Source organism: Podarcis liolepis (assembly GCF_965112155.1).
Source record: "Podarcis liolepis genome assembly, chromosome: 6".
Taxonomy (NCBI): Eukaryota; Metazoa; Chordata; class Lepidosauria; order Squamata; family Lacertidae; genus Podarcis; species Podarcis liolepis.
Window position 1 is genome coordinate 72,548,990 of NC_139559.1, and position 13,068 is coordinate 72,562,057.

General features: G+C 38.0%; 1 protein-coding gene across 17 annotated transcripts in view; it reads right to left on the bottom strand.

Annotated features, from left to right (window-relative positions):
* ZNF644 (zinc finger protein 644) overlaps positions 1-13,068 on the bottom strand; it is a 96,412-nt gene that overhangs the window by 42,179 nt on the left and 41,165 nt on the right. For 9 of the 17 annotated variants that reach the window (XR_014527904.1, XR_014527905.1, XM_083510920.1 and 6 more), the window contains 2 exons: positions 12,352-12,954; positions 9,432-9,554 (listed from right to left, as the gene is read on the bottom strand). Coding sequence is in view for 14 of the 17 variants with exons in the window: in XM_083510920.1 (XP_083367046.1) it covers positions 9,432-9,554; positions 12,352-12,954 (726 nt within the window). In the remaining 3 variants the exon portion in view is untranslated. Of the gene's footprint in view, positions 1-7,099; positions 7,295-9,431; positions 9,555-12,351; positions 12,955-13,068 lie in introns of those variants that run through there. The other 8 variants (XR_014527906.1, XM_083510931.1, XM_083510932.1 and 5 more) reach the window with 2 other exon arrangements.

The following is a 13,068-nucleotide window of genomic DNA, read 5'->3' on the forward strand; positions in this document are numbered from 1 at the left end:
AAATTATGTAACTTGAAAATATGCACTTTCCAATTCATCATAAAGCTGAGGTGTGCACACCATTTTCATGCACAAATGAGCTTACATGCTTGACACCTACAGTTTAAGTTTAATTTTAAAACATGTATATTTGATGACCAAACCACATTTCAGACTACTAAGTCATTCTACCTAACTGGTAACCCAAGCATCATGCTTTGCTTGTAAATTTTATCAATATAGAGGCCTTCAATATCATTTGAAATGTCAATATCATTTGTTTACATCATGCAGCCAACAACCATAACTCAAAGGACCGATGATTAAATATAAAGTATGCTTTGACAAACTTCATAACTAGAACTTTTGTATATATTACACTGAAACGTTTTCTGTTCTGTATGCTAAAGGAGTCTTATGATAACGGTTTTGTTTTGGTTTTAAGTTCTTAAGGCTGAAGAGTATCAGGATCTCCAACCATTGCTGATTGTCCCTTTAATAAGGTGTACTGGAATCAGATGTGCTACAGAATTATTACTGATTTGTGTCAGGGTGATGTGAATTCTTTTGAGGTACAAAAGGAAATAAAGCAATGTAGGGAATTCAAAAGGAAAAGCCTAGTCTGACAAGAATGCACTGTTTAGTTCCTAATGTAATTGAACATGAAACACTTCGGATATTTTGGGAAATGAATGCATGCCGCTTTATCCAAGCACATGTACCAGCAGTACAAAAGAGCTGGAAACAAAGCAAGAATTCTACTTGCAAATACCTACTTAAGTTTGTGATTAATGTAACCCTCTTCTACAGAGAAGGATAATGTCAGAAACTGTGTAAAGTAAAATGCTCTCAAAATAATATAACCTCCAAATTCCTCATCTAAGCTACTTATGGCATGAAGAAGATAAAAGGCAGGACAGTCTGCAGTTTCCATCTGACAGCTACTACAACCTAACAATCAGAATATATGCTGGAATCCAGGGAGTCAAGGTAAACTTTAAAGAATTTAACAGCAAGCTTTTGTCCATACCTCAAATCAAATAACATAACATTTTCAAACAAAAATCCACAAACTATAGGATGAGGTGTTTCCTCCTATCACCTAGATAATAATAATAAAATACAGAAATGGAAAATGTATTGCATTGCTGCACTCAAAAACCACTGAGCATCACCAAGGAAATTCTCTCTTCGGAATGAAACTATGATAATTGTATTGGTATTGGAGATGCCATACCATCCATAACAGTATTTTCTGGCTACTATTTAAAGGACAAGCATTGGCAAAAAAGGAAGAAAGCACAGTTCCAAATAACACCTATCTCTGCATGTGTGTCTTTGGATATATAAATGGCAAAACTAGGCTAAAGAATTAAAGACCACTATATGGGCAGCAGGACCAAGAATAGCGAAAAGCTCACTATTGCTTAGTTCCTCACATTTTCTTAGATTTGATTTCCCAAGATAACCAGTTTTCAGGGGGGGAAATAAAATCTACCTCTCATCCCAATTCTCAAATTATTAGACCTGCCATCAGCAAATGCTCTAGGGGTCTGAGATTACACCAGCTATTTGCTCTAAAGCTAGCTCTTCTCTTGCACAGATTACTGAAAGCTAAAATAGTCCTGGGACTTTGATTTAGAATGTCCTCCTGGAGGCAAAAACTCTAGATGTCACAGCACACTAACCGTACCAAATGACTGAAAAGCTTACATAGGCTGTAGAAGAAATGCAACCATGAATAGTGTGGGGGAAAAATACATGTATCTTTAACTTAGCCTTGCTGATAAACACCCATTGCAACCACAATAACCACTCCCTCGATTTCACCTTTTTATAGCAGCCTGGATAACAAAGCGTGGGCATAAGATCTGATCAACTAAGAGCTTAAACAAGAACAAAATAATATATTACAGGCATTAATATATGCAGAAATTAGATTAATTTAACAACTGCAGGTTAATATATTATTAAAGATAAAACGTTACAACTTCAAATGTTATGCCTTATTTAAACTTGGTATAATTGCCATGGAATGTGGAATGGAATACGGAATCTCCTTTCCCTATTTAACCTTATATTTAAATTCAGGACTTAATTCCCCATCCTCCCTATACTAGCCAGCAGTCAGAAAGCAAGACCAGCATCTACAATGATATCTTCTCTCACTTTGCTTCTCACTGGCCTGATAAACGTTCAGTCACAGCAAATATGCTTTTCTGAGGAAAAAGTTCTCACTTGAGTCAGAACCACCATCTTAAAGATTCCAAGCTGCCTGTTTGCTGGAGCCTATCTGCTTCCTTAAGCACATTTCTTCCAGAAGTGTCTACCTCCAGCTGCTTTCTTCATGTCCTTCCTCCTCTAGGATTACCTTAAGCTATGAGTCTTCATCTCATGACCACTTGGCACACCTCAACTCCACTAATCTTTATGCCATCTCTGCCTTCTCGTCTTTATCCTTCTCTGCCTCTGGACCTGTATATTCTGCTGGCCAGTCAACAGTGCCCCCTTCCATTGGTCTTTACCCAAGGACTGATATGAGTTTTCTGATGAGTAAAATTATGCAAAGCCACATGCACTGAAGTTCCCAAGTTCTGGGAAGTGCTGTGCTGTGACTTTGACAGGTGTGTTGTCTTGATTACAAACACTCCAAAATTGCTAAGCTTTTTTTTTAAGAAGGCATTTTCTCCCGAAAAGAAAACATTATTTTTCAATTGACTTGCCTAAGATCTGGACAAAGCACCGCCAGCCAAAATTACTCAATGGGGATGGGGCCAGATGAGGTTCTGGCCTGCTGGGCCAAGATGTTCCCTTCCCCTGCTATAGAGTTTCCTGCATTAGCAGGAAATTGAACCGGATGTACCTTCCAACTCTCGTTTTTAGAGCATTATCTAAGGAAGCAGAGTTAAATAAAAGAAAGGAGCCTGGAAGGCACCAAAGTTGCAAAAGAAGGTAAATGCTGGACTAAGGGAGAAGAATCTCCAAGAAACACAGTGAAGTACAACAGGGGAAAGATCTCAGAGAAACAAGAGAAGTCTCCTTGCCATTCCTGAATATGGCAGGCTGATGATAGCTTGCCAAGGAATCACCATTTAAACACTTTCTACCAAACTTGTAGAAAATAAAGCTAATTCCAATGGTAAAAGAATATAGCATGTTACCAGATCACCACTGACAGCGAGCCATATAAATTCTTACAAGAATGATAAAAGCTGCTTGTTTCACAACAAAGTTTTATGGAAGCCAATTATCAAAAATAAACAATACTGAGCAACATAAAATCTGTAAGCTTCTTACATAGCATTTCATGTGTTAGCTAATAATACTTGAACTCGGATTAACATTAAACTATTTGTTAACAGGAATGATCTTCCCTAGCTAGCAGGAGCCAACCCTACAAAAATAACCAAGAAATATGCCACAGAAAGTTTAAATGCTGTATTTTTACTGTACAACACAACAGTTCTGCAACCTCAAGAAGTTATCTGTAAATTTATTCTCCATCTGCAGTCATATACATAAACAGCTAATGTTTCACGGGCAAACATCAAACTTATGGTAATGTTTATTGAAAACTGTGGAAAGAAAGTTTTCCAACAAATGATCTGTGACCAACATAGCATGTGGCAATTTACTGACAGACACATACAAACAAATGACTCCACAGCAAGATCCTGCACATGACACTTGCAGGTCGTCCATGTGGGATGTTGCAAAACCCGCAAGAATTAACACTTGGTTGTAGCAACACCCTAATGATTTGTTTCTTTTCAAGTGAACATTTATCATCATCTGCAGGGAAGACAAATGTCGGGGAAGTCTCCTTTTTTAAGAAGAGGTTTTCATATTCAAAGATCATATTGCCCATCACTTGGCCGACAAATTTTCTTTTCAACTGCACTCTCTCAAATGCAAAAATAATGAAGTTCCCAACTGACACCAGTACTTTGGTGACTCTTTCTGCTTCTGTGCTTTCTTTTGGAATAACATTTCCCATGGTGGCATCAGCCTAGCTAGCAGGAGCCAAGCAGGAAGGGCCTGATATACCTGAGTGGAAGCGGGTAGAAGCTTCTACATGCTTCGATAAAGTGGGGTGGGGGTCTAGTAGAAAAATATGTTTCTACACTTTTCGAAGTCACGTCCAAGTTGAGGTTACTGATAACCATTAAAATCTATCTATCTACTAAACATATTAATGTGTAATTCTATTATCTTTCTTCGAGAAGCAATAAAAGGTAAAGGACCCCTGGACGGTTAAGACCAGTCAAAGGCGACTATGGGGCAGCACTCATCTTGCTTTTCAGGCCGAGGGAGCTGGCGTTTGTCCACAGACAGCTTTCTGGGTCACGTGGCCAGCATGACTAAACCGCTTATGGTGCAACGGGACACCATGATGGAAGCCAGAGTGCACAGAAATGCCATTTACCTTCCCACCATAGCGGTACCTATTTATTTACTTGCAATGGTGTGCTTTTCAACTGCTAGGTTGGTAGGAACTGGGACAGAGCAATGGGAGCTCACTCCATCACGCGGATTCGACCTTCCGACTTTAGACCACAGCTCCACCCACTCCCTGAAAGCAGTAATGTATGTTCAGCCTCCCCTTGTCTGAGGCTCAATCAGTATAGCATGAGACTCTTAATATCAGGGTGATGGGTTCGAACACCATGTTGGGTAAAAGATTCCTGCACTGCAGGGGGTTGGACTATATGACCCTCCTGGAGCCTTCCAACTCTACAATTCTATGACTTGTATTCAAACTGTAAGCTTCAGGAGGTCAGGAAGCTCTCTCTTTTTGTAAAGCTCTGCAAGTTACCCTACAGTGATGGTATAGTACAAATAAATAATCACTGAAGTTGTAGGGTAGGAATTGTGACAGTGCTGAGACAAGTTTAAATGACACACCTGACAACACATTTACACTACGCATTGTGGTGTCATGGTGGTCACAAGAACTGTTGTATGTGAAACAAAAATTTCAGCTAACATCACATTTTCTTAATGCTAATAAGCTCAAAGAAGAGAATACATGTCCATTTAGGGCAGGATTCCTCTAACCAGCTCAACCAGCGGAAGCCCATTGCAAGAGCTTCTGCTTTTTCTTCTAGTTTTGCCACACAACCAGATTACACATCTTACACTAACTGGAAATAAATGAAAGATTACAAAAACATAAAAGAATAAACTTACACGCATTTTGATTCTAAATGATTTCTAATGACTTCAGAAAATAATTCTCAAAATATCAGTGAAATACGTTATCACCAACAAAACCAAAATAAATTTTGGATTTAAAAATCCAGCCACAAAGTATGCTGTAATACTGTACCACAGATCTGATCAACCCACTTCAACATGCATAAAAGAAAGTAAAAAAAAGGTAAAATCAACCAAAATTATTTGGGATTCATAATGCCTTGCAAATGCAGTTAGAACTAGAAACAGCCCAATACGTTTTGGTGATAGGGGCAGGGAATCCAAATCCCTTCCAAAATATAAAGTTATTAACTATGGTGTTACCATCTGAGGTGACCCACCTCAGTTTAGGATAGTCCTGATCAGAACTTTAAATAAGCTTAACATTTCGGCCTTACTATTTTATCTTATCTTAGGCCATACAACCCACCTGTCTTTTGTGCTATAGAATCTAAAGACAGTTTGGAAACTTCAGCTGGAGCAGAATTCAGTGGTCAGGTTGCTCATCGGGGCAAGCCAGTTTGAGCATATAATGCCAACCCTGAGCCAACTTCCCTGCCTGTTAGTTTTGGGGCCCTATTCAAAATGCTGGTTTTGATCCACAAAGCCTTAAATGGCTGAGGAGCACAATAGCTCAAGTTTTGTCTCTGTCCATATGAGCCTACCTGGACCCTGTGATCATCATCTGAGGCCCTTCTTTGTGTGCCTTCTCCATGAGAGGTCTGGAGGGTGGCAACATGAGAACAGGCCTTTTCTGCAGTGGCTCCCTGTTTGTGGCTTACGACCACAACATGGTTCAACCTCAAGGAGCAGCTCTCCGCATATGAATTGACCCGGACCCTGTGATCATCATAGGAGGCCTTTCTTCATATGCCTTCTCCGCAAGAGGTCCAGAGAGCGGCCACACAAGAATAGGCCTTTTCTGTGGTGGCTCCCTGTTTGTGGAATGCTCTCCCCAGGGAGGCTCGCCTGGCCCCTTCGTTACATATCTTTAGGCACTAGGAAAACACAATTCCTCTTCTTCTAGGTCTTCAGCTAATTAAATAATCTATAATCTATATACTGTTTTTGTTTGTTACTAGGTTGTGCATTTTTGCATTGTAAACCGCCCTGTAATCCTTGGATAAATTTAATAACAACAACAATAATACAGTAATAATAATAATAATAATAATAATAATAATAATAATAATAATAATAATAGAATGAAAACACAGTTTCTCTACGAGATGGAAAGCAGTAAGAACGTGCATTTCATTTAACTGGTAGACTCACGAATCAAAGGCTGTCTATTGGAACTGAACATATTGCAGAGTTTAGGGAGCTAAAGCATTAGACAGAAGTAGATTATGTGTGCTCAGTGGATAATCCTGGTGCGAAACAGAATAGCATTACCTGGATTCTAGAGCCTATGATGACCTTCTAGTCTCTGACATCAAATATCAAGACATCATATAAGCATTATGTAAATAGTAGTACTAAATCTTGTGATGACTAGCCTCTCAAATTATATAATTTCAGTTTTAAGACATATATTTGCATGAAATTAAGACTTCATTTTAAAAGTGTACCTTGTTATAATTGAAACTTACTATATCTGATTTATTTTTTTAAATTACTTTTAAAACCATGTATTTTTATACACCTTGAAATTCACAGACTAAATACAATAGGGATTATTAAGAAGATAAAGAGTATTCACTCTTCATTGTAAACTGCTTATTTACCATTAAGCGGTATATAAATTTTGTTAAATAAAAACTAGGGTGTCCCAGACCAGACTCAAGTTGCAACTGACAGTTAAGGGTAGAGCGATCTAATGATACCAGGGATGTCCTGGAACTAATCCCTAAGCAGTTTGGTCAGGGAGAATGCAATGTTCCAGGCTGACAATGACCATCACTATCCTAAATCTTACCCTTTTCATGGTAGCATCTGTATCTAATCACTGGGCTCAATTGACCATTAGAGGAAAGGGCATGCTCGTGTTCTCCACAAGTCATTAAATAAACAAAGGCAGAGTAGTGAAAAATGCCAATGTCTTGACCAGAAGCTCATGTAGCCCTGGGAAAAACACTCCTTTCAGCTTCAGTGAGTTTGATAGTTGATAGTTTTTCTCCTATTCAAAAGTAAAATACAAAAGGTCCCATAGCAATTGTCACATATAAAAATAAAGGTCATTTATGCATACAATTATGCAACTAGGGCACAAAACTGAAAAATGCTCAAAGGAATTTATGGCCATGGCATTTCCTTCAAAAATATGTAACACTACGAAAAATACTAGTCCTAGGTATTAAAATTAAGCTGAAATGAAGAAAAATAATTACATAGTACAGCAATTAACATGACCTTTGAACACAGGGGCATTATATTTTTGTCACAGAAGAGTAACCATTTAATATATTTTCTTTCCCTAAAATGCAGCATTTTCTCATCTAGGGAAACTACTAACAGAAATAAGAGGAAACAATGAAATTTAAAGAAGTGGTGTCAAACTGAAGACAAACACCAGGATTTTGCTCTCAAATTCTCATAGGAAAATTGGTAGTAGAATTCTTCACTTGAATTGACAATACTATATAGCCAGGCACAGTCTACAACTGAAAGGGATTAATTTCCAGATCACACACATAAGAGTTAGGAGACAGCAGTTTATGATTTGCAAAGCATAAAAAATTGTGACAATATCCATTGCAGTCTCCAGGTTTGCAGATAAATTAAACATCTGTATGGAAATGTTGCAGGCTATTTATGTATTAACATTCCACCCCTTCAGTGTTGCCAGAGGGTAATTACACAATTAAACCTATGAAACTAAGCAATAAATTAAAAGTATTCCAATTCATTTTGAATGTGTATCCATTTGCAAGTGTTATGGCAAAGTATGACATTTACAATAACACAAGCCTGATATTAAGAACCTATCATACTTCTAAGAACTAGACAGTTTATGATTAAGTGCTTGATCATTTACAGTGTTTTTATAAGCCACCTCGGAGCCTAAGCCAATGTAATGTTACCACCCCATGAAGGGAGCAGGAACAGATCATGGACTGAGAACGCCCAGCCCCAACTCTTAAGCACTCCATTTCACTATAGCAGCCTTAATGGAAGTCATATTGGTGCAGACATTGGTTGTGGTGAGCACGATCTAGGGTTTGCTTTTGGCCAGGAATTGAAAGCCAGCTTCAAACCCGATTTCAAATTCCGGTATAAAATGAGCCCTGGTTTGTGCTAACCACGGATAATGGCAGTCCCAACATAGCTTGGTTATGGGTTAGGAAAGGAGAGCACGCTTCCTTTATCATACTTAAGGATCACAACTTTATAGCCATGACAACTCAGGAGCCTTGAAAGCTAGGAGACAGATTAGAACACTAGTTTGGTTGGCTGTTGAATGGAAATAGTAATAATTTTTCCTAAATTATGCTGGCCTTGGGCACCTGCACGTGAAAGGAGGGGATTGTTTATACACTGAAAGTTTGACTACCCTACAAGTAGTCTGATAACATCTCCTTTTGTTTGGGCCAGCGGTCTTCAGCATTTTCAATTTGAGAACCCTCATGCATTTGTGGGACCCATTTCTTAAGTATTTACATTGTGGCTGCAATCCACCTTAGATCAGACTGTGACTCAATAGTGGGTCAGGGCCCATCAGTTGAAGACTACTGCAGTTGGGTGGATCTGACTTATATAAAAGTCCCATCACTGTCAAAATCCAATTACAGTATAAAGCACCAAATGGATACACAAAACACAGCAGCACTTTGTTACTATTTCATTTTGTGGAAGACCAAAGTAAAAAAAAAAGTAACTGATAATAAATATATGGGAGAAAATAAGAGTAGCTTTTGTTGAACATGATGTGCTGAAAATTGTACCACATATAATTGTCTGTTTATCCGAGCTTGTTCTCAATTCACCTAACAAATAATTGGTGAACATCTCCCTCATTTATAAAAGCAGCTCCTTTTGCATTTAGCCAGAAAACAAAAAGGCATTCCGCTCTCAACTGTTTGTACACATGAAAATAATGCTGGATCTAAAATGAACCAATGAAAATAAAAACCAGGCATGGAAAAAAAATGGACATTAGCAACGTAAGTTTACAAGTTGCTAAAAGTTCTGTTTCTCAAATTCAACTTCTGTTTCAGAAAATTTTAAATGTCAACTGAATTAGCATATGAATCTGTCAAGTCTGATGAGGAAAACGTATACAGACAGACTTGATTTTACATCTGTAACAAACATACCTGTCCCAGTCAAAAGTCCAGCACTCTTCTTTCGTGCATAAGCGCGCAAATGGTTGGACAGGCTAACAGCACTTGTAAACGCCGTATTGCAATGCGCACACGTTCTAAGCTTCACAGGCATACCTATCATTCAAAAGAAAACTATAATCCAGTTCTCTCTTTAAAAGTGAAACTCTCAAAAGCGTTTTGGAAAATTCTGTATTAAAAATTGCTTTTACGCAGGTTCACTACATCATCAACGTAATTATTTCATATACTAGAAAGAGCCAAGCTCATGGCGATTACTTCTGCATGTGACATTTAGCATGAAACATGCTATTTTGTACAAAAAAAAAGGAAGGCATGATTTGAATTCCTAAGCTTCTTTGAATTATCACTTTCCTGCTTATCTTCACATTGCACAGATTATTTCCTAAACCCAAAATACAATTCTGCAATTTGAATAGCACAGTTTTGTTAAGAAGTTTCAAGGCTTCTAATGTTCCCAATAAAGAGAATTATAAAGTCTAGTTGACAAAGTGGTAATTAAAGTGTTTTACCCACAAGACTGTAAAAGGCTCAATACTAAATTAGGTTGCTGATGAAGGCTGGGAGGAAAAGGTGGTAAAACACACCACTGCACAGCTGTTAGACAAAACATTTTATTTGGTGCATTTTATCTTCATTACTCTGAATGTGCAATCAATAATGAAAGTTAATGATTTGTAGTTTTTGCTAAAATCTTTGTGCTAAATAAATGATCAACAAACATCGCAGGAAAGAACACACAGTCAAACCATACTACACTGTTTCAGACAAAGAAACCAATAAAAATGGTTTCTTCTCAACTTTACTTTCATAGAGGCACAAAATTTTCACTGTCCTCAGAAATATATTGTCTTAGACAACACATTCAACAAATTGGGAAAAGGTTTTTCATTTACAGTGGTGCCTCGCAAGACGAAAAGAATCCGTTCTGTGATTCTCTTCGTCTAGCGGTTTTTTCGTCTTGCGAAGCAAGCCCATTGACGGATTAGCGCTATTAGCGGCTTATCTGCTGATCGAATCAGCTGATAAGCGGCTTAGCGGCTTAGAAAAAGGGGGGGGAAGGAAAAAAACCCAGCAGGAACTCGCAAGACATTGTCGTCTTGCGAAGCAAGCCCATAGGAAATTTGTTTTGCGAAGCACCTCCAAAACGGAAAGCTCTTTCGTCTAGAGAGTTTTCCGTCTTGCGAGGCATTCGTCTTGCGAGGCACCACTGTATTTGAAAGCTTTTTTATCAAAACAAGAATCCTGTCAGGTAATAATAAGAAGAAGAACATTTATATGCCACCCATCTGGCTGGGTTGCCCCTGCCACTCTGGGCTGCTTCCAACACATGAAAAAACCAAAGTTTAGATTTACTGCAATATACACTAAAACTGGGTTTCATAATATACTTGAGAAAATATTAAAAAAAAACAGGCTTAAAATTATGAAAGTTTAAATAACTGAAGTAGGAGAGTGAGTTAATTGTCAAATGCTATGTTAACCACAATTAGCTTAAGGGCTCTATTCACGTAACTATTAGTATTATGCAAGCAGCTTTTTTTAGTGAAACCTAGAAGGCAGGCTACCTAACATTAAGTAGCACATTACTTCCAAATTTAACAAGCTGTAGTTGAACATCATCTTCCAAGTTTATGTGAAGCTTGTCCAAGAAATAAACTTTATTGGGGGAGCTCCGATCTTAAAGTTTCTCTCTCTCTCTCTCTCTCTCTCTCTATATATATATATATATATAGTTAACTGATATTTTCAGTCCCCATGATCTATGACCATGGTCACCTAAGGCAAAATTTGGTGTGAAGACAGAGTGCCTAACCAGACAAAAGTAGAAGACAGAATTAGTGGCCTCATGTGCTGTACCTGTTGTAGTTAAGGAACTTCAGACTGCAGATAGATTCAAATATATGAATGCTTCCCCATGAAAAAACCCTCACTTATCCAGGGTTTTTATATGGCAATATTAACATTCTGTCCTTTACCTACAGTCCATAGCGGTACTACACAGCAACAGGTCGATCACATGGGTCTGCAAATCAAGTAATGCTCAGTGAACAAGACTTTTATCAACCACACTGTAATAATTTTAAGTACCAGCAAAACGATAAAAGGGTATAAGACAAGATCAAGCACTTTCATCGCAGAGCAGTTTACATAAATCGTTCACTCAAACTAGACTGAGAAAAGATAGCTGCAAGAAGGTCTGTGCAGAGGTGTTGGAGGAGATGAGCAGAGCTTTCCGGAGCCATGACAGCCAAGACTGAAAGACACCTTTCAGAAGAGCATTCTAAAACGATGCTAGAATAGGGGGGGGAGTAGTCTAAAGGAATAAAATTGTTGGCACGATTTCTAAGAGATGTATCTAAAACTTTTAAGGATTTTGTGTTGACGGCAACAGCTGTGTTCAGGGGGTATGGCCATCACAGTTACTCTGACAGGGTATAAAATCTAGGCATAGATCAGACAACACATCACCCGGTTAACCAGTAAGTCGTGCATTCACTTACACCAGATAAAAGAACAATCCTAACACTATGAACCGATTATATATCTGCAACACTTACAGTCTAAGAAAGATCAAGGGGTTCTCCCAGATGTGTCTGCTATTTAAGTGATACCATATTTTGCTAAGTAGACGTTCTCGTTTCCTCTTTATATGAATCTTCAAGAGCCATTACAGAGCAAAAGCTACTCTCTTTTCAGAACTCAATTTGTATGCAGAAAACTAAGGCAATTTTAACGTTAAAACTAATTTCATTAATATTTCTCTGTCTAGAACCTTGCAAAGGGGAAAAACAGTCTCAAAGAAAATAATTACTTTTAGAATATTGGGGTGGCGGGGGGATTTATCTTGTAATGTATTTCCAAGTTATTAAAATTGTAACAAGCCTCTTACCTGACTGCATAGTCAAGTCCATTTTTTGTGGCTGATACATCAAAGGACTGTCTTCATCTAATGGAAGAACACATTTTTGAACAAACCTCTTTCTTGCAGTCTGATTATGGATCTTTTGAGGAGAGGTATCAGGGTTTCTTTCTTCTCCTAACCTCTTATTTTTCAAAAGTTCTATCAGTGTGACTGACTGGTGTTTTTTTTCATCATGTAGTACTGATTTTGCTTCATCACATTCATTGAGGAAACTCAGCCCTTCTTCCTCTGATGCAGATACAGATATATCTTCAGTCTTTAGGCCATTGCGGTATGCTTCAAGAGGTATAACATTTTGAGATAAAAACTCATTTGATGAAAGTTTCTGAGCGACAAACGGTCTGGGAATAATACGCCGACTGTTCAATGCCTTCAGGATTTTTTCATATTTTTCTTCATTTTGCATCATCTCATTCAGAACACAGATTGGAGATTTGTGTGCATCCCATTTGGTTTTACCAAGCCTTTTCAGGTGTCCTCGAACATGATTAGATAATCCTATTTTAGTGTCAAACCAACCTCCACAGAGTTGGCATGTGTGTTCTGAAGAACTTTCTGATTTCTCAATAGCTAAAAAGAAAAATCATCCATTTATCAATTTGTCAGACACTAAGGACCCAGCTTGCTTAAAACGTAGACATTAAAAGTTTCTACCATGGATGGAAATAAAAGCTATTATGAGAG